The 21,488-nt window shown below is 38.0% G+C and overlaps 2 protein-coding genes and 1 long non-coding RNA gene across 3 annotated transcripts; all 3 read left to right on the top strand.

Moving 5' to 3' along the window:
* Positions 1 to 865: 865 nt before the first annotated feature.
* On the top strand, positions 866 to 6,206 carry LOC148550211 (uncharacterized). Its single transcript, XM_088494371.1, has 6 exons — positions 866 to 938; positions 1,095 to 1,113; positions 2,883 to 4,731; positions 5,042 to 5,633; positions 5,830 to 5,906; positions 6,000 to 6,206. The coding sequence occupies exons 1-6, from the start codon at positions 866 to 868 to the stop codon at positions 6,204 to 6,206; spliced, it is 2,817 nt and encodes a 938-aa protein (XP_088350497.1).
* A 47-nt stretch (positions 6,207 to 6,253) lies between these two features.
* Positions 6,254 to 6,667, top strand: LOC148550210 (uncharacterized). The gene is made up of 3 exons (XR_015892144.1): positions 6,254 to 6,296; positions 6,425 to 6,487; positions 6,584 to 6,667. It is a non-coding gene; the product is annotated as an uncharacterized LOC148550210 (long non-coding RNA).
* An 8,593-nt stretch (positions 6,668 to 15,260) lies between these two features.
* On the top strand, positions 15,261 to 17,717 carry LOC107608824 (vesicle-associated membrane protein 711). The gene is made up of 4 exons (XM_016310562.3): positions 15,261 to 15,664; positions 16,290 to 16,480; positions 16,899 to 17,062; positions 17,242 to 17,717. Exons 1-4 carry the CDS (start codon positions 15,448 to 15,450, stop codon positions 17,327 to 17,329), a joined length of 660 nt encoding a protein of 219 aa, XP_016166048.1. The 5' UTR covers positions 15,261 to 15,447; the 3' UTR covers positions 17,330 to 17,717.
* Positions 17,718 to 21,488: the final 3,771 nt, after the last annotated feature.

The raw sequence follows: 21,488 nt of genomic DNA, 5'->3' as shown, positions 1-21,488 counted from the left end.
AAGGCCGTCAAGTGTTCCAGGGGGTCTTGCGTTCCGTCATATTTCATGTCTGTCGGTTTGTCGAAGTGTTTTGGTAGTCGGACCTCGAGTACAGAGCGGTGGAAAGGGGTCGCTCCTATTATGACGGGTCCTCGGGTAGTTCTTCTCGACTCATTGTTCTCGCGGTGGGCTTCCTCGTCGCCCCTGTTCGACGCGCGCCGCCTTTCGTGTCGGGCGTAGATGATGGGGTCGCGACTTCTCCTTCTGGGGCGTACTCGCCCCCCAGTGCTCTCCGACTCGTACTGGGGGCTCGGCGTGCGCCTCGAGCGGCTCCTCGAACGGGAATGGGTGGGGCTCCGTTCTGGGGAGCGTTGGTCGCGCTCTCTTTCTGCTAGCCGGCGCTCTAAGTCCTGCATTCTATGGCGTAGTTCTTGCATTATCCTGGCGTGGTTATCACCCGTCCCCCCGAAGGGGCGTCTCTCGTGAGTCTGTGTCGCATCCCTCGGGGGCGACCGTTGCTGTTGCCGGGATTCCGTCGCGACGGCGCCTCCCCCGAGTATGGGAGGCGCTATCTCGGAACCTGTCCCAGTCTGGACCAGCACGAAATCCATGAACGATCCCCACAGACGGCGCCAATGTTCGGTAGGTCGGGTACCGGACGGTTCGGGTTAGGACCCTGAGGTCAACGCTTGGGATGGTGGAGAGGCTCGTCTGGTCGTGGTTTCCTGGTCCCGGGTGTGCGAGGTCCCGAGCACTTCGTATGTAGAGGGGGGGTGCCACCTGCAAAGACACTCCGACGCTCTTGTCAGAATATGTGCAGGCGGAAAGGAGGTGGTGTAAGAATGTGACGTACCTTGGGGGGAGAGCCAGTCTCCCCCTTATATACATGTCAGTAGTGGGCCCCTTCAATGGTCAGGCCCATACCCTCAAGGGCGCTGTTCTTCGGCTGTGTGCAAGCCGTACGGGACGCGTGTCCGGGTCGGGTGGAGGGCGCATTACTGGGCCGGCGAGAACTCGGGTCGGTTTGACCCGCGTGAGTTTGGGCCAGGCCGTAACATATATATATATATATATATATATACAAAAATTTGTAATCAAATTTATAACCTACAAAGACATTGAATCCATATCCATATATTTATTATAGCTTACCGTTATAAACAATACAATAAATTTATAACTCCAATAATTAATTTATTAATTTTTCTAAATAACTCATTAAATATAATAAACATTCATATTACAAATGTAATAATAATATTATTAATCATAATAAATTTTACGTTACAAATATTCAAATTCCATACTATTTGAACTACTTATATAAGTCTCTTATCACTATTTCTTCAAATGACATCAAATTAGCATAAAAAATTTATTTCCGAATTACACAGCATCTCAAACTTACTCAATGGAGCATCATTCTTTGGACAATATCACTAAACAAAAAGACAATTAGTTTATCAAAGTTTGCGTGGTTCATCTATGAAAAACATTAACACCCACAAATGAAGAAGAGTCTATTTGCTTAGAAATGATTATATTAGATGAAAAGGTACAAAACAAACATATTTATTATATTTTTAAATTGAATTTACAAAAAAAATACTTTAATTATTTTTGCTTTTTATACTTTTTATATTATTTTATAATAGTTTATATATAATTATATTTTAATATCGTTAAAATTATACTTCTTTTAATATGCTATTTATTATTCTTTTTTAACTAATTATGAATTATGATTTGAAGGAAAAGTCTATACTATAAAAAATTTAAAAATAGAAGATACAAATGATTTGTATAAGCCGATTAAAGGTATAATGAAAGTAAACTTTTTACTCATAATTTGTAACGGCCGAAAAATGAACCATGACCGGCGCTCAAGGAAACAGTTCCCTAGCAAGTCTATCAAACTCAAATATAAATTAAATAAGAAAGTTACAAAGATTTTGAATAATATACAAGTTCTAAAATAAATAGTTATACATTTTTAACAAAAATTAAAATAATTAAGAATGGTTGAATTCTGTCTGTGACATATGGAGCATACAACGTCTAGAAACTCAACAAAGAACATATACCCATTGCAGATCAGAATTCTTGAATAGAAGGGCTCACATATTCAAGTATTTCTTCCTGAAAAAATATTTAAAAAAAAACGGAATGAGTTTTGCAACTCAATGACTAGACAATACATCTATAATTCACATGAGACCATATAAACATTATTATAAAAATAAGACTAAAAGACAAATAGGTCCCTGACCTTTTAAAACGGGGACATTTTCGTCCCTCAAGATTGGAAAATACATTTCGATCCCCCACGTTTTAAAACGGGAGACAATTATACCCTTCCGTCCGTTTTGGGCCAAAAACGGCAACGGACCCAGCTGACATGGAGGGGCACTGAATGACGTGGCCGTTACGCTCGCTGAGGTGGATTGGGACGAAATTTAAGTGGACAAATTAGTCCCTGAAGTGCCAAACGACGCCGTTGCCACCATCCCCCATATTTGAAGCTTCGCATTCCCCATAACACCCAACCCTTACTCCATATATTACAGAAAATCCTACCAGAATAGAAACGCCCTTCTCCCTCCAAAAAAAGAACGACTTCCTACAGTTGAAAGCGGTGGTGTGGTCAGTCGAGGTGGTTGGTATTGAAGGTTACGGCAAGCTTTGCGTGGAGAGGAAGCTGCCATCATCTACAGAGGTAAGGGTGATAATGAAGAGTTTGTGTGTTGTTTAACTGAGAATGCATGGGGTTGGGTTATGGGGGGACTGCAGGTTTTTTTTTGTTTTGTTTTGGGGTAAAAGAATGAGGAAAATGTATGTGAAGTTAACTGATTTAGAAATTTTGATTAGGTAGAGTTTAATCTCTGGTTTATCTACCTGTGGACAATGCAGATGGATGATATGTATGTGGTACCTGTTTTTCACCACGGAGGCCGTTTTGCTAGAAAACCCAGTGGAACTCTTGAGTATATTGGTGGGAAAGTTGAAAAATTTCCGAAGATGGACTTAGACTTTGTGAATTTTAGGGATTTGGTGACATTGTTCAAGGGTTTGGGGTATGCATCATATAGGACAGTATATTGGTTTGACCCAACTAGCAGTGATCTTGAGGGTGGACTGCACATTCTGAGAGGAGATGCAGGCATCAATGAACTCCGAGAGAATAAGATGAAGAATTCAACGACGGATGAATTCTACATTTACTTCGACCATCCAGTTGATGAGCCAGAGATAGTGGATGAAGCTACTGCGGCAGAAGCAGGGGTGGAAGAGTTTGATGACCCAATTGATGTGGACAGCATCATGAGAAAGCTCCAACCATCACCATCCACAGAAGCTTATGGGCAAGAAAGTGAGGAGGATGAAATGTATAAACCTCCTCCGAGTGACTCAGAGACTGTTTCGGATGAGGACTGTTCCAGTGTTGATGAAGACGATGATAGGATGAGGAAAAAAAGAAGTGTGAAAGGAAAGGAGAAGGTTGTGCCAAAGACAAATAGCAGTGTGAAAGAAGGGACAGGGGCAGAGTCAAGTGGAGTTAAAAACAGAGGTAGAGTAAGGAGTGCAAGGGGTAGTGCTGCCAAAGGTGATGGGCCTACTGTGAAGACCAGAGGAACAGCCAAGCCCAAAGAAACTGGGCCAAGAGAAAAGCCCAAAAAGACCAGGCCTGCTCCGAAGCCCAAAAGGAATGGGCCTAATGCAAATCAACAAAGAAGTAGGCCTGCTGTAGATGCTGAAGAACCTCTTCCTAATGTGCAACCCAGGGATCTGCCTCCAATTGGACTCTATGTGAGTGAGGAGATTTCAGATGATGATGATCCGATTTATGAGTATGCATCAGAGGAACTCCACACACCAGTGTCTTCAGAGGATGAGGGAGAAAAGCATGAGTTTCCAGTTTTCAATGAAGAGTATGGGTTCGGGGAGGGTAGGTTCGAGATAGGAACAAAGTTTGCAACAATTGATGGGTTCAAAGAAGCGGTAAAAGACATGTTCATTTCTGAAGGGAGGGAACTGCTGTGGATCAAAAATGATAAAGAAAGGGTGAGGGTTGGCTGCAGAGGTGAAGAATGTCCATGGCTAGCACATCTATCCTACAACAAAACATTGTTATGTTATCAGGTAAAGACTTACAAGGCAGAGCATACATGTGCTAGAGACCTGGGCAGCAATGCAGCTGATCAACACTGGGTCAGCAAGAAAGTGGAGAAGAGAATGGCTAGTCAACCTCATATGACTACTAATGAGGCAATTGAGTTTCTTAGAGAAGACTTTAATCTAGTGTTGCATCCGAAGATGGTCTACAGGGCAGTGAAAGAGGCCAAAGAGAGGATTATGGGAAATGAAAAGGAACAGTATGGGAAGCTTAGGGACTATGCCATGGAGATCATTAAGAGTAATCCGGGATCGACTGCAAGAGTTGATGTGATCCCAATTCCTCAATCCCTACCTGTCTTTGACAAAATATATATCTCCTTTGAGGGTTGTAAGCAAGGCTTTAAGTCTGGGTGTAGGCCTTTCATCCATCTAGATGGAGCATTTTTGAAGACATATCATGGAGGCCAACTACTGTCAGCGGTGGCACAAGATGCCAATAACCAATTATACGTAGTAGCATATGGAGTTGCAAGATCGGAGACGAAGGAATCCTGGAAATGGTTCCTCACACTGCTTCAGGAAGATCTGGGCGATGCACATCAATTTGGTTGGAACTTTATGTCCGACCAACAAAAGGTCAGACTTCTACATCACTGCATATTAGTGTATCATGTTAAATTACTACATATTAGTGTAGGATATTAATATAATGCATGTATGTGGTAGACATTAAATTTCTACATATTGGTGTAGGATATTAAATCACTGCATGTATGTGTTTGAAATGGAATTTAGTGCATATATGTGTTTGCAATGGATATTAGTGCATAGGTGTGAATGATATTTTGAATACTGCAAATATGTGTTTGTAATTGAAGTTATTGTAAATTACTGAATGCAATTTAAACTACTGCATATGTGTGTATGAAATATTATGTGTTGGCAGGGTCTGCTACCAGCCTTAAAGGAGGTAATGCCGAGAGCACATCATCGAAACTGTGTGATGCACATGTGGAAAAACTTCATAAATAGGTTCAAAGATATGCACATTAGAGACATCGTATGGGACTGTGCTAGGTGCACCACTGAACCAGAGTTCAAAGAGACCATGGAGAAGCTGAAGGGGGTGAATAAGGCAGCATGGGAGTATCTGATGAGGTTTGAACCAGCCACTTGGGTTAAGGCTTTCTTCAGTCATGGCCCCAAGGTGGATAACCTAACTAACAACATGTGCGAGGTATTTAATTCAAAAGTCGTTAAGTACAGAATGAAGCCAGTTTTGACTATGTGTGAGGAAATTAGGTGCTACCTAATGCGGAGAATGACCAAGCATATTAGGCTGTTAGAGCACCATAGTGGAAAGCTTGCACCCGTTCAGGAGAAAAGGTTGCAGAGGCTGATAAAACCCAGCAGCAGGTGGATTGCCGAATGGGTGGGAGATAACGAACGAAAGAGATTTCAAGTTAGCAGAAAGCAAACCAAAGTAGATGTGGATTTGATCAAACACACTTGTTCATGCAATGTTTGGCAACTGACCGGTATATCTTTAATTTTGAGTGATTTTCTTTAAGGCTGATCTACTATAATGCTAGGTAATATGTTTTGAATGATTTCAGGGCTGATCTAGTATAGTGCTAGGTAATATATATATTTTGAATGCTTTTAGTGATGATGTAATATATTGCTATATAATATGTTCTGAATGATTTTAGGGCTGATCTAATATAATGATAGGTAATATGGTATGTGGTTTTGATTCAGGCATGCCATGCATTCACGGTATTGCTGCAATTAGAAAGAGACATGACCAGGTAGATGATTATGTGCATCCCTGGTTATGTATGGAATCTATTCACAAAATATATGCACATTGCATAAAACCAGTTCCAAGTGAGGAATTTTAGGTAACCACTGACCAGCTGAGGCCTGCTCCACCACCCATCAAGCGACCTATTGGGAGGCCTAAAGTACACAATCGTAACAAGGATCCTGCTGAGGCTCATATTCAGGGTGACAAGCTTAAGAGAAGCTTTCAAGTGACATGCAGCAAGTGCAATGAGAAAGGCCACAACTACAAGACATGTAAGGGAGCACCAAGCAACCCAAACTGAAAACCAAAGAAGAAAAAAGCTAAGAAGACTGATGCAAACACAAAACCCTTGGAGCAGCTTCCCCTATCACAATCAGCCCCTCAACCAGAGGTATCCCTGCTATTGTTTAGGATCGATCTGTACATTTTAAATTTTGTCAGTGGTTACGATGTCCTATTAACTTTTTTTTAAGGACTAATTTGTCCATGTTCTTTCCTTGTTTGATCTATGTTGCATAGGATCAAAGCCAGACACAGACTGAAAGTTTGGCTGAGAATAGTGCTGTGCAAGAGAAGTCTACAGTAAGCATCCCCACCCTAAATAATACACTCATAATCACAATCACTTTATTCATGTCAATGCATTTGAACAACTGAATAAGTCGGTTACTTTTGCAGAATCATGTCATCAGCCAGAATGCTGCAGCAACAACACCATCCGCTCCAGTCCAAATTCCATTCAAGCCTCCATCCCAGCAGCCAAGAATGGGGCAACCCAAAACCCCAGCTACTTCCTCCAAATTCAGACCCAAGCAGACAATCAGAAGGCCCCAAGCAAGTGCAAATCCACCTTCAAATCCACCTGCAACTCCACCCCCAGATACAACCCAGACTCAAAGCACCAGTGCCAGTGTCGCTACATCAGAGGAGACCTTCAAAGTCGCTGGCAGTGAGGCCATAGGAATGAATTTCATCCCAACTCCTGGATCTAAGAATCAGAAGAACTGAACACTACTGAATAAATTTCTGTTTTTTGTCGTAGTCTTCAGTATAAATTAAACAACACTGTCTACTTATTGTAGTTTGGCAAACTTGTTTATATGCCAACTAGATGTTTTGTTATTTTGTGGCAAACTTGTTTATGTTTTGGATTAAGACAGATACATTGTTGTTCATATTTTGCTCATAATATATGCAGAATTACTACCTTATGTTAAAGCTGATTCACAGAATTACTACCTTATTTTTTGTTCAACAATGGAAATTTTCATTGAATAGCCAACAATGGCAATTTTCATTACATCATCAACATTGTACATCAACTCATCATCCTCACCACTTTAAGATACATACAGCAACAACAAAAACTACACTAATCAAAGCAATATGTCACATACTCATTTTTTTCTCCTTCTCCATACATAACAGTTTTCTCTCCAACTCTTTCATTTTTTTCTCCAGTTCCTGGCTTCGCACCAGTTGAATTTTTTCTTCCAATTCCTGACTTCGCACCACATGATCTTCAATGTCTACACCTCCAACATCATCCACAGCACCCAATGCTTCAGACTCCATGGCCCTAATTTTTTTCAAGTGTTCATCAAGCCACACAAAATACCGGCAACACCGTTCTTTAACCTGGAGCAATTTTTCAGATAACACCATAATTAGACACAGAACACTCTCATCCAACTACTATAAAAATAATTGCTCACCTTGAAGAATGGACACCCGAAAAATATTCTATTGGGATTAGATGCTGTTCTTGACTTGTAAAGAATGGCATAAACGCCGCAGAAGCACTTCGGCGCAACCCCACCTCGATCACAAGCTCCAGCAACAGCGGATGAAGATCCCCGTCCAGGTCTTGTGCATGAAGAACCCCCCCTCGCTCATCATGGACGATCGCACAAGCAGCGGCCATGACTTCCACCTTGCGTTTGGATGAAATAGGGCTCACTGGTGGCAACGGCGTCGTTTGGCACTTCAGGGACTAATTTGTCCAATTAAATTTCGTCCCAATCCACCTCAGCGAGCGTAACGGCCACGTCATTCAGTGCCCCTTCATGTCAGCTGGGTCCGTTGCCGTTTTTGGCCCAAAACGGACGGAAGGGTATAATTGTCTCCCGTTTTAAAACGTGGGGGATCGAAATGTATTTTCCAATCTTGAGGGACGAAAATGTCCCCGTTTTAAAAGGTCAGGGACCTATTTGTCTTTTAGTCTAAAAATAATTTTAGTTAGAAAATATTAATTTATATAAATGAGTGAATCAATAAGGGAGTTCTCATACAGAAATCAAATCAAATAGTCCACACTTGGCCTACACGTTAGGCTAGCAACGTCCCTGCTAGCTGAGGTCTCCAGATGCATCTAGGTTAACGTCATAACTGTCGTTAACTACGGTTTTCTAATACGAACCTCCCAAACCAATTCAAAACATATAATTTCAAATATAACAAATTCTTCGGTCTTCAAACATATAATGCATCAAATCAAATCAACTCAAATAATACTTTTTCATCCAAATCATTTTCAATCATATTTTCTCAATCTTAAGGCATTTCAAACATATTTCACAATTTTAAAATAAGTGAGTAACAATAAATATTTCAATTAAAAACTAAACTCATTAAAATCCAAACATATTAATAGTGAATAATCATTATCTAATGGAAAAGATATATATATATATATATATATATATATTTAATTAATATATGATCGGATTCGCGAATTGGTTTGGGTTCCGTACCCTCAGAATCGATACCCGAACCAATCACTAACATAGGTCATTGGTTTAGTTCGGGTTAGACCCGATTACCCATTGATTTCAAAACCAATTTAATTGATTCAGTTCGAATTCGGACGAATAATCGAGTACCCACTACCCATGCTCACCCCTGATTATCCCTTTCCCCAATACTTGCTTCCGCGCCTGTTTCAGAATATTTGTGTTTATTCTTATGTCAATATTTTTCATATAGTTTAGCCCACACCACACATAAATAAGAGAATAAAATACCATACCAAAACTTTAAGGAGAACTTATCCAAAATAGTTATTTAAAAAAAAAAATATGTTTTTGAGTTTCACTAATTTGATTAAACTTGTGCAATTGTGCTCATACAACAACCTCTTATACACCATAGTATATGTTTGGCTATACCCGTAAAACTTAAAGAGAAAAGGACAATTTTTTTTTTTTTTGGGGTCTCAGAGAAAACAACAATGATCATGCAAGATTTTGTTGAATTTAATAGAGCAAAGAACCCAAAAATTATAAATCAAGCCCAAAATCAAGAAGAAAAAGGATAAGCAACCAATAAATCCTGTCAAAATAAAATAAATAAATGTCTGGAGTTCGAATATTATTTTATATATACAACAATTCATTAGCTAGTAATAGACCTTTAAATGAAGCTCAAATTTGCGACGAATTAGTTCTTATCTTGTCAAATAGAAGATACTGTAGACAACAAAAAAAAACTTAAACAACCAATAAATAAACTAATAACGCATTTGATTGATGTATTTAAATTTACATTTCTTCGTAAAGCTTTCTTAGTATTTAGGTGTAAATTCCGTTGCTTAAATTTGACGGAAATAAAACTTGAAAAGTAAATAAAGATTTATCAAAAATAAAAATATTTAATTTAAAATTTGTTAAGAATTAATTTGAATATTTATTTAAAAAAGAAATTATATTGAATGAAGTTATTGTGCCTGGAATCCAATTTTACATGTAACATAAATACAAATATACAACAACAAAAAAGTGAAAAGGAAAGAGCTGGCCATGGCCATCCCATTACACATTGTTTCTGAGCTCTAAATTATTTTGGTAGGCCATTCACTTTTATTTCTAATGAAAAGAAATTAATTAACATGTTTTAGTTTTTGTTAGAATTTATTTATATGATGTTAAACTTAAATAAATTTTAGTGTATCATAATATATGTTCTATGGAAAAAGAAAAACACCTCATTCAATTAACTCATTATGATTTCGAGTTATTATATAAATATGAAATTACAGCATAAAATATTATTAAAATTAGATAATATTACACATGATATTTTGTTTATTTATCATGCTTATTCAAGTGTTTATGTTTATTCTCATTTTATAAAATATAACCGTGTATTATATAACTTAAATAGAGGGAAAAATAGTCTATATTTTTATTAATAGAAGAGATGTGGTGTGTAATACTTAGGGCAAAAAATCATATTAAGCCACATGCAGAAATGTGTAACTAAAATACGCCAAACAGAAATTTGTTTCAGCAATAAGCCAAGCGGCATATTTATATAAATCGAACCACCTAGGTTCGAACTCTATTAGCAAGTAATTCGAACCATCTAAGTTCGAACTACTACTGGCAGAATGTATATAATTCGAACCGGTTAGGTTCGAACCAGGAGAGCATGTAATTCGAACCGGTTGAGTTCGAATTATGTGGAGAGTAGGTTAGTGTAATAATTCGAACCAGGTTGGTTCGAATTATGGGGAGAGAGGTTGATTCATGTAATTCGAACCAGGCTGGTTCGAATTACATGTATCATGGTTCGAACCAGGTTAGTTCGAATTAGTAGGACTCAGAGCTCTATATAAACGCTGTAAACGTGATTTGCTCTCATTAGAGGGTGTAAGATGGCTAGTGAGGAGGAGAGTTTTGCTGTTTTGGTACACCACAGAGGATCCATCAAGAGGAAAACTCGGTCCGGAGTGAAGTTCACGGATAAGAATCCTCTCTATATTGTGGTGAATCGAACGACAAGCTATGATGACCTGGTTAGATCTGTGCTGATGAAACTTGGCCTGGAAGGTGCGAAGCGGATTAAGAAGTTTTTCTATCGCATTCCAGTCACGATCCTGCACGATACGGTGAAGTATGATTGTCTCACGATTGGTAGTGATGAGGACCTCCAAGTCATGTTTCTTTGTCGGAGGCAGTTTCCGGAGGTCCGCACACCAGAGTTGCTGGCAAAGCTGGTTGATGTGGTATCCAGCTCAGGGGGTTCGAACCGGAATACCACCAATGTAGCCACGGCAGCTGGCTCCAGTTCCATGGCTGATGTGGCTTCTTCCTCCGTCCCAGTTTACGAGCCAGCGGCCCAACTTGTCGCCTCCCCGTCATTTGCTGTTGATTTGAATGACGGCGTCCGCGACGAGGTAGGATCCTTTGATGTTCTGCCAAACCCTTTACACGGCGTTCCACCGGTTGGCGTCGGAGACGGAGAATTGGGTGATCCTGATGAGGACGACGTTGAGCCCGAAACGATTGAGGATGATAGCGGGGACGAGGTTGTAGCGGCTGGGCCTGCATTGGCTGGCGGTGGTTCTAGCTCTGGCACACAGCAGTATCCACCATATTTTTCTTCGCTGGACCTGGACGCCATGACGAATGAGGGTGCGTTAGGGCACGCTGTTGGATTCGGAGCTAGAGATGCGGAAGGGAATGCTGGTCTCACAGAGTTCCAGGTTGGTCAGCAATTCCAGGATAAAGATGAGGCCCTGTTAAGTGTGAAGACTTACAGCATCCGGCGAGGGGTACAGTACAAGGTGGTGGAGTCCGATCACCGCCGGTATGTGGGCAAGTGTTCCGAGTTCGGGAATGGGTGCACATGGTTGATTCGACTGAGTCTCCGGAAGCGCAAGGGCATTTGGGAGGTCAAACGGTACAATGGCCCTCACACTTGCCTGGCCACATCCATATCAAGTGATCACAGAAGTTTGGATCATTCTGTGATTTCGGCGTTCATTATGCCAATGGTTAGGGCCGACGCATCGGTTAGCATCAAAGTGCTACTGAACGCCACGGCAGCGCATTTTGGTTTTAGGCCGACTTACAGGAGGGTATGGATGGCGAAGCAGAAGGCCGTTGGCCTCATCTACGGTGACTGGGATGAGTCATACATCGAGATACCTAGGTGGGTGTTGGGTGTCCAGCTGACGATGCCTGGTACTGTTGCGGTCCTCAGGACGAGCCCGGTTCGAGTTGGAGGACAGGTGGACGAGTCTCAAGCTTATTTCCACAGACTTTTCTGGACTTTCCCTCCGTGCATCGAGGCATTCCGGCATTGCAAGCCGCTAGTCAGCATTGACGGCACACATCTATATGGTAAGTATGGGGGAACGTTGCTCATTGCGATTGCACAGGACGGGAACTCCAACATTCTACCTGTCGCATTCGCACTAGTAGAGGGTGAGAATGCGGAGTCCTGGACATTCTTTCTCTCACACCTTCGGCAGCACGTGACCCCGCAGCCCGGTCTGCTGGTTATATCGGACAGGCACAACGGCATCAAGTCTGCGCTTGAGGCCCCGGACGGAGGTTGGTTACCGCCATCTGCGTACCGTGCATTCTGCATACGACACGTAGCGGCTAATTTCGCCCTTACCTTCAAGGGCAAAGATGCTAGGAGGCTTCTCGTGAATGCAGCGTACGCTAAGACTGAGGTTGAGTTTGATTACTGGTTTGATATACTGCGGTCTGAAGACCCGGCGATGTGTGAGTGGGCGAACCGTATTGATTACTCCTTGTGGACGCAGCATCGCGATGAGGGGAGGAGATTCGGTCACATGACGACGAATATCTCCGAGTGTGTGAACTCAATCCTCAAGGGTGTAAGAAATCTTCCTGTAGCATCCCTGGTGAAGGCAACATATGGTAGGCTGGCCGAACTCTTTGTTCGCAAGGGGCGAGAGGCTGAGGCCCAGGTGGGCACCGGACAGCAGTTCAGTCAGCATTTGGTGAAGTGTATTGAGGCCAACTTGAAGACGGCCAGGTGCTTCACGGTGACGTTGTATGACCGTGATAACTCCGAGTTTACCGTAGCGGAGACCACTCCGACTGGTACTTTCTCATTGGGTACTTACCGAGTATCGCTTGCCTCCCGGACATGTGACTGTGGGTACTTTCAGGCGCTTCATTTCCCGTGTCAGCACGCACTTGCATGTTGTGCCTACGCACGTGTCAGCTGGAGCTCCTATGTTCATAGCGTCTATCAGATGACCTCGGTGTTCAATGTCTATCGGATGGGATTCACACCTCCAATCCCGGAGGGCTTCTGGCCACCTTACGATGGGCCCACCGTGATTCCGGACCCAAACAGAAGGCGTGCGAGAGAGGGGAGGCCTAGATCCACAAGGATACGGACAAATATGGATGAGGCAAATCCGAACAGGCAAATCCACAATAGAGTATTAACATACACGCAGATCTGTAAGTCATATTGAAAAAGAATAGGCCCAGTATAGTACCTCGACGCCAACGGCCAGCTGAAAGTCTCATATCCTGCAGGCCTAAACTGAGGAAACCGCCAAAAGATCCAAGACTGCAGTAGCTGAAGCGGGCCCGCTAACTTCACAACATGTCTGTTTGCCACTATGCACATGCACCGGTACAACCAGGCCAGTGCTGCCGAACCCCAGCTGTACGTACCCAGCTCCTCCAGCCTCGCTACATACGGAAGCCATCTAATGTGAATCCGGTTGCCAGACTTGTCCGCAAACAGTTGCGTGCCCAGCAACATCATGATGTACGCACAGACATATCGGCGAACAGTGTCATCATCTGCATCCTCAGGGCACTCACCAAAGGTCTCCTGAAACCAGCTGCAGTTCACTGCGTACTTCTGAACCTGACTGGGAGGAGGTATAACTCCTAGCAACTCCTGGAACCAGACCCAGGGTGGACGGCCGCCATCGATGTATATATGGAACTCTGACAGGCACCCGCTCACGTAACGGCCATCCACTGGCAAACCCAGCTGGTATGCCACGTCCTGGAGTGTGATCGTGCACTCTCCGAACGGCATATGAAACGTGTGCGTCTCGGGACGCCATCTCTCCACGAATGCACTGACGAGCGCCTCGTCTAGCCGGAACCACCGGTCGTTCAGCCTTGCAAGATGGTATAGCCCTGCCATCTGCAAGTATGGAACGTATCTGTCATCAAGACGCATGCCCTGCTGCCGCCTCATGCTCCTAATGCATCGCTCGGGCTGCGCATGAAAAGAACCGCATACTGAGATATATAACTACACAGGTTTTACAGTAAACCGGTTCACATAAACCGGTTTACAGTAAACCGGTTTACATAAACAGGTTTACATAAAACGGTTTACATAAACCGGTTTACATTAACCATTTTGCTAAATTAAACAGCATAACATTACATGAAAGATAACTAACTGGAAAACAAACCCTAAACCACACAACTAAACCGCTAGCATATACCACAATTAACGAGATCCATTAACAAGAAACAAATTCAATAAACCGGCTTACTTAAACCACCTAGCATGAAACAACTACCCTAAACCACATAAAAAAACCGCTTGCAAAAACCGCTAACAAAAACCGCTAACATAAGCCACCAACATAAACCACTACCAAAAACCACTGACTTAAACCACTAACAAAAACCACTACCCTAAACCACCACCCTAAACCACTAACATAAACCACTAACTTATACCTCTAGCTTAAACCACTATCATAAACCACCTACATAATCCCCTCACCTAAACCACCTACATAAACCACTAACATAAAGTACCGTCTAACCAAGATGCAAAACCACTAAGGCACAACTAACGCTTGAATCAAAAATATTTCCGTACTAACCTCGTCGTTGATGACCCCGGCTATATGAGCGACTCCGTCCAACCGATATAACCGTGCCGGATCGTCCCCCATCAGCAGAGTAGTCCGTTCAGGTCTTCCTCGGAGAGAATCTGGGTCGTTTTCTCTGAGATTTTGTGGGGTAGGGGGAGGGATAATGGTTCGAATGAGGGTGATTCGAACTCCTTATATAGTCGAATCACACATAATTCGAACCAGCCTGGTTCGAATTATGAAGGAGTGCACTAGGAGTAATTCGAACCAGCATGGTTCGAATTACATGAATTCGAGTTCAAAGCATAATTCGAACCACCCATGTATGAGAGAAGTTCGAACCTATGTGGTTCGAATTATTCAAAAACGGTGAAGACTAAATCGAACCATGTTGGTTCGAATTATGAAGGAGTGCAATTCGAACCAGCTTGGTTCGAATTATATTAAAATACAGTTTGGCTCATTGCTGAAACGAAATTGGATTTGGCGCATTTTGGTTACAGGATTCTTGCTTTGGCTCAATATGGTTTTTTGCCCTTAAAATTAAATTTATATATCTATCAATTATAATAATTAATAATTATGTTATGTAAATACTAAAAATTAATAATTAAATTAACTATTTATATAAAATATATATTAAATTATAAAATTTATATTATAATAAATTAAATAACAAAACAGAGAACAATAACAATATAATAAACAATGATGATTGACATGGAAAATAAAATGGTAAAATAATGATGATGGATAAAGTTTTTTTTTTTTTTTTTTTTGAAAGCTTGAAAAAGAAAGTGCATAGGGACAGGAGAGAAAGCCAGATAGATAGAAGAGAATTGAAAATTTGAAAGGCTTAAGCGTGTGACAGTTGACACCAATCTCAATTTTGAATCCCAATCTGAATCTGAGATAAATGGGGATACTCTATGCCTTGGTGGCACGTGGATCGGTGGTGCTGGCGGAGTTCTCCACCACCTCCACAAACGCCAGCGCCATCGCCAAACAGATTCTCGACAAGATCCCAGGCACCAACGACACCCACGTCTCTTACTCTCAGGATCGATACATCTTCCATCTCAAGCGCACCGATGGCCTCACCGTTCTCTGTATGGCCGACGACACCGCCGGAAGTTAGTATCTTTTTCTTCTTCGTCATAAACCCTAATTTTTGTTTTATGTTTTTTGTTGAGGTTGATGCTCTGTGGTTTCGATTCTTGACTTTGTTGTTTTTGTGATTGTGATCAAAGTTAGTGTCTTTTTCATTTGGGCATGCTGTTTTTGTGGCTTAAGCTTAAGCCTTTTTTTTTTTGTTTTGGTTTTGGGTGAGTTTGCTTCAATTTGATGTGATTCGAGCTCAAGGCTTTGATTTGTTATGTTTTTTTGGATGATTTTGCTCTAATTTAATGCCTTTTATTCTGAAGCTGAAAGCTTAACTTTTAAAGGTTGCTTTTTTTTACTATTTAAAATAAAATAAAATAAAAAGTTAAGGATTCTATGTGATCGGAGCTCAAGGTATAGATCGCTTAGCTTGATTTTTCCTTTTTATTTTATATGGAAAAAAAAAACACTGATGAATTTATGGTCTAATTTAAGTTTAAATCACTTGGCTTTGGTTGAGTGTGCAAAATTAAGGGATCAATTGCTTGGCTTAGTTCTTCTGAATTTGCTAAAATTTGGTTCTCTGGGATTTGAGTGGTTTTGCTTTGCCCAATTGAGTTTGCAAAATTTGTGTTTATGTTTTTACTTTTCTTGTAGGGAGACTTCCTTTTGCATTTCTTGAGGAAATTCATCAGAGGTTTGTGAGGACTTATGGACGTGCAGTTCATTCAGCTCAGGCTTATGGGATGAATGATGAGTTCTCAAGGGTTTTGAGCCAGCAAATGGAATATTACTCTAATGATCCTAATGCCGATAGGATCAATAGACTCAAAGGTGAAATGAGTCAGGTAATCATATCAATTTGAATAAATGGAGCTAGCTAGTTTTATTTATTTCTATTTGTATCCAAATGGAATCAGCCACATTGATGCAATTATTAGATTAGGCTTCTTACATTACACCCTTTGGTTGAGGTCCTTCCCCAGACCTGCGCTTGTGCACCAAGCTGCCTTTTTTTTTTGTATCCGAATACATTGATTTTTTTTATGTACCAATTACAAGTGTGATATTTGCTTTGAGGAGTATTTTATAGTGAATATTTGTTTAAATCACTTGCATTGCTATTTTCTCGGAGGGATAGATGTTCGCATGAGTCATGAACATCATTTCTTTTTGTTCCATATTACGCCTTGACTTGTATCTGTAATGTTTGGCGCTGTTGGTTGTCCTGAATTTCTTCTCTTTTTGATTTGGGTTTTGTTGTAGGTAAGAAATGTCATGATAGAAAATATTGACAAGGTTTTGGATAGAGGTGATCGACTGGAATTGCTGGTGGATAAAACTGCTAACATGCAAGGAAACACCTTTCGCTTCAGGAAGCAAGCTCGTCGATTCAGAAGCACAGTCTGGTGGAGAAATGTTAAGCTTACGTATGTTCTCTTTCTAAAAGTGATCCTATTACTCGTTAACAATAGAAATTTTTGTAGCAAACAACATACACGCCGATTTCATACACAACTCATAATACGATACATCGTTCTTCAAATATATAGTTAGGATGCTAACTTCATGGATCCTAAATTGCTGACAAAACGATGCCATGTTTCAGGGTTGCACTCATAGTAATCCTACTTGTGATAGTATATATTGTGTTGGCTTTTGTTTGCCACGGACCTGCGCTGCCATCTTGCATATAAGGGAAGGTTCCGATCGACAAGTGAATTTTGAGTGTGCTGCTTCCTTGGCGTCTTCAGCTTGCATATGTCAGTTTTCTTCTCAGCTTCCTTTGTTTATAGAGATTTCCCATTTGTTCAACTTTGGTTGAAGATTCTCTACTTGTGTGCTGGTGAATTCTTTGTGATAGATTGGAAGTGTTTTGGTTGTACTTTCATTGTGGGGGGGGGGGGGGGGAAATCATGTATCATGCTCAATTATTGGTGTAAATCATATCATTTTCAGCTTCATACTGCCATGGATGTGACAGATGCTTGCTTAAAAGTATTTACAGTCATTAGTTCTTATTTATAATGTTTAAAAAGTTATATGAAAATTCAAAATTGTGAGGCCATGTTAAGGTTATGGCAATGATACCAGATGTGATCGTTAAATTGTATGAAGAAAAAGACTATGCATTTGACAATTGATCAAAAGTTCAAAACCATCTTTCTTCAATCATGTTTAGATAATTCTAATGCCTTAACATCCCCACATAACTCATATGTATTTGACTGTTTATTTTGATTCTTAAGTTTGAGTGCTATTGCCTCAATAACTCTTTCTTATGAGTGAATTCACCAACTAAAATTTTTTTATGAGCTTTTGCAAGATAACATAGCATATCATCAATTATCAAATAAAATAAAATGCTAATCAAATTCTAATGATTTTTAAAAGAGGTCAGTTAGGGAATTAATTATTTTTCCTCTAATATCCATCTTTTTAAAATTTTTTTTTTCAAAATTTAAAATTCAGAATTTAAATCTTAGAGAAAATAATAAATAGCTTCCTGACTTTTTGTTTCATAGACATTTAGGTCGTTGAAGATTGGGATAAAAGGCCCCTAAATAAAGATAAAAAATCACACTCTGTTTCTCCCTAAAAAATTTGTGTTAAAGTCACACTTACATTCTAAATCTTCTAAAAAGTTTGTGTTAAAAAAAATTAATTTTGTAATTAAACAAATAATTAATATTAACTAGTTAAAAATAAATTTTCTGTATTTATTCTGTTTTAAAAATATGAAAAGATGTTAAAAAAAAATGCTCATAATACTTAATTTGAGACCAACAAAGCATGCAATATTTTTTCATTAAATAATGATGCATCAAAAGGAATAAATAGATGGATGTAGACTTATGTTCATATTTAGGAATTACTTGCAACTTTTTCTCTCTATGCTTGTTTTGCACTCAAAGCATGTTATGTTTATTTCATTCTTTCATAGGATGCATGCTAATCTATAGGTAATATCATACCCCTTTTTTTCTATTATTATTATTATTATTATTATTTATGCATGGTATGAACATGGCTATTCTCAACAATTATTCCATCTATAAATACCATTTCAAGACAAAACACTCAACTTATACATTATTATTATTATATTTTTAATTCTTTTGCATTAATTATATTGTCTAACAGTTTTGTAAGTAATAAGGTAGAGGAACAACTTCACTTATTACTATAACAATAAAATACTACCAACTTATAGTTCTCCATTTGGACCACCCCTTATAATAAATATGAAGGGGAAAGAGAGGGTGAGGGTGGTGGTGGCAATGTGGTGTGTGTTGATGGGGTTGGGTGCTACCAAAACTAAAAGACAATACTTTAGTTTACAACCTCATTCATTCATGGTATCCTTGTTCCAACCGATACAGACAATTTTTCCAGACCAGCATTCTCTACCGGTCACCTCCAAAACCGGTAACCCCTCACAACTGCTCCATCTCACTCTTCTCATCATTTCTTACACGCTTTTAATTTTAGTTAATCAGTTGGTCGAGTAGTCAGTTCACTCGTTCGCTTAAATAAGTATCGGAGTTGAATTTTGCCTTGACCAATGATAGGCTCTTAAATAAAGTTCAAATTCGCGACGGATTAGTCTATGACCTGAACGAAAAAAATTAATTATCTATTTATTATATTTTATCTATAACAATATATAATGGCAAAATCTATTTTGGTGTCCAATTTTTTTCCCAATTGTACCCTTTCTAATAATCTACATTAATGTCAGTTATTCTACGTTAAAAAACTTCCACTACTTCATCTCTCTCTTATCATATACATTCACGTTCTCTCTTATCTCATTAATTCACATTCACAGAACCTCTATCATTATCTCTTACCTCCCTTACTATCTATCATCTCATATTACTATCATCTCATATTACCTTTACTGCATAATAAAAAAAACATTTTTTTATCCATCTTCTTTTGCATCCTTCTCATTTCACTTAAATATACCGTAAAATTTAATATAATTTGTCTGAAAAAAGTTAAGTAATTTTTTTATCTTATAATCATTTTATATTTTGAGATTCAAAATTTTGTATTTTATTTTTATTCAAGGTTTATTTTTATGTTTTATTTTAGTTTTATTAATAAAAAAATATTAATATTAGTTTTAATATTTAACCTTTAAGATAAATAAAAAGACGAGACTTTTTTTATAAATTAGATGATTGAAAAACTATTTATTATAAAAAAAAAGTTAAGTCTGTTTCTTGATTATAGAAATATATATAATTCACTCTTGGATTTAATCAAAATAAATATATGTTTATTTAATTTTTTAAATTTTACATCAATTATTAAAATCATGATGATATAATAGATGTATTCCAATAAAAAAAAGTGAAAATAATTTCATAACTATTTTTTTTTTGAATGAAACATGACTTAATAACTATAAAGTTTAATCTAAACAACTATAGATAAGTAAAATAAGTAATAAAAAACGGACATAAAATTTAACGTTTTTGTTATTTAGTACAAAAATAAATATAATAAAATAAATCACTATTCTCATACATAATGACATAAAATTTAACATTAATCTTCTCTAGAGCCATCTATTTTTTTAGTTTTTATCCTTATTTTTGTACTTTATTTTAATTTTATTAAACCAAAAAGTACTAATGTCATTTAATTTTAATTTTCAACTTTTATCATAAATGAAAATATGTGACTTTGTATGCATTAGATAATAAAAAAAATACTCATAATAAAAAAAAGTTAAATTTATTCATTCGTTACATTTATAGGAGTGTAGATGATTCACATAAGAGTTAAAAAATAATTTTTTGAATTTTATTTTTAAATTAGTATTCACTTTTGAGTGTAATAATTATGAACTAATATATGATGGTAACTAACTGCGATTGAAGAGAAGATAGAAAGAGAATAAAAAACAGAAGAAGAAAAAGAGAGCAAGCTAATATAAGAATGGTTGTGAGACATATGTAGATAGATAAGGGTAAGAAAAAAGAATAATGAAATTAAAAATTAAAAATTCTAAAAAAATAATAAAACTAAAGATAATTTAAAATGTTGAATATAAAATTATAAGAAATAAAATTTTTTTAGCTATTAAAATTATGCGAAAGAAAAAGTAATTTAAATATAAATTTTTATAAATTTATAATTGAGAAATGAATAAATTTAGAAATATTTATAAATTTATATCTTTATTGTTATATATAGTAACAACGTAATAATTTTAGTATTATATCTAAATTAATTTAAATCTAATTATTCTATATATTAAAAAAATTAAATAACTTATAAATTTTTTTTATTTTATTATTTTATACAAAACTTTTGAATGCTCGATATCTTAATTTTTTTTTAAAATGATAAAATATGACTTAACAAATAAGTATGAAAAATAAGTATTTAACTATTTATATAATAGTTATAGATCTAGATATCTAAATTAAAGAAGAAAATAATTCTTTTAACAAATCTTTAACAACTCAAAAGTTAACACAATGGATATGTATGAATCGAAGTGATAAATAAAAATGAGAGCTGCGATAATGGTATGGTGATAAATGATTGCGATTGGGGTTAATAGAAGAAGAAAATAAGGAAGGACAATAAAACAAGGCAACATAATAGTGACTATGAGACAATAATAATTATACATGTAAAAAAATAATAACAGAAAATAATAGTGTATAGTATGATGAGATGATATAATCAAAATAAAAATTAATAATTTTAAAATAATAATAAAATTTAAGATAATTAACGATGTTTAATATAAGATTAGATAAATAATTTTTTATCTATTAGAATTGTGTATCTTCTAAAAGAGTGTTTTGAATATGAATTATAAATTTATAA

Source organism: Arachis ipaensis, chromosome B7 (assembly GCF_059453495.1).
Source record: "Arachis ipaensis isolate K30076 ecotype BB chromosome B7, ASM5945349v1, whole genome shotgun sequence".
Taxonomy (NCBI): domain Eukaryota; kingdom Viridiplantae; phylum Streptophyta; class Magnoliopsida; order Fabales; family Fabaceae; genus Arachis; species Arachis ipaensis.
This window is presented reverse-complemented; position numbering and strand designations above follow the sequence as displayed.

Bases quoted from the DNA above. Each gene is read 5' to 3' on its own strand.
- LOC148550211 (XM_088494371.1), top strand. From the start codon at position 866: ATGTCAGTAGTGGGCCCCTTCAATGGTCAGGCCCATACCCTCAAGGGC. The intron at 4,732-5,041 runs GTCAGACTTCTA...ATGTGTTGGCAG, and splicing joins TTATGTCCGACCAACAAAAG to GGTCTGCTACCAGCCTTAAA. The intron at 5,907-5,999 runs GTAGATGATTAT...GAGGAATTTTAG, and splicing joins TTAGAAAGAGACATGACCAG to GTAACCACTGACCAGCTGAG.
- LOC107608824 (XM_016310562.3), top strand. From the start codon at position 15,448: ATGGGGATACTCTATGCCTTGGTGGCACGTGGATCGGTGGTGCTGGCG. The intron at 15,665-16,289 runs GTTAGTATCTTT...CTTTTCTTGTAG, and splicing joins GGCCGACGACACCGCCGGAA to GGAGACTTCCTTTTGCATTT. The intron at 17,063-17,241 runs GTATGTTCTCTT...GCCATGTTTCAG, and splicing joins TGGAGAAATGTTAAGCTTAC to GGTTGCACTCATAGTAATCC.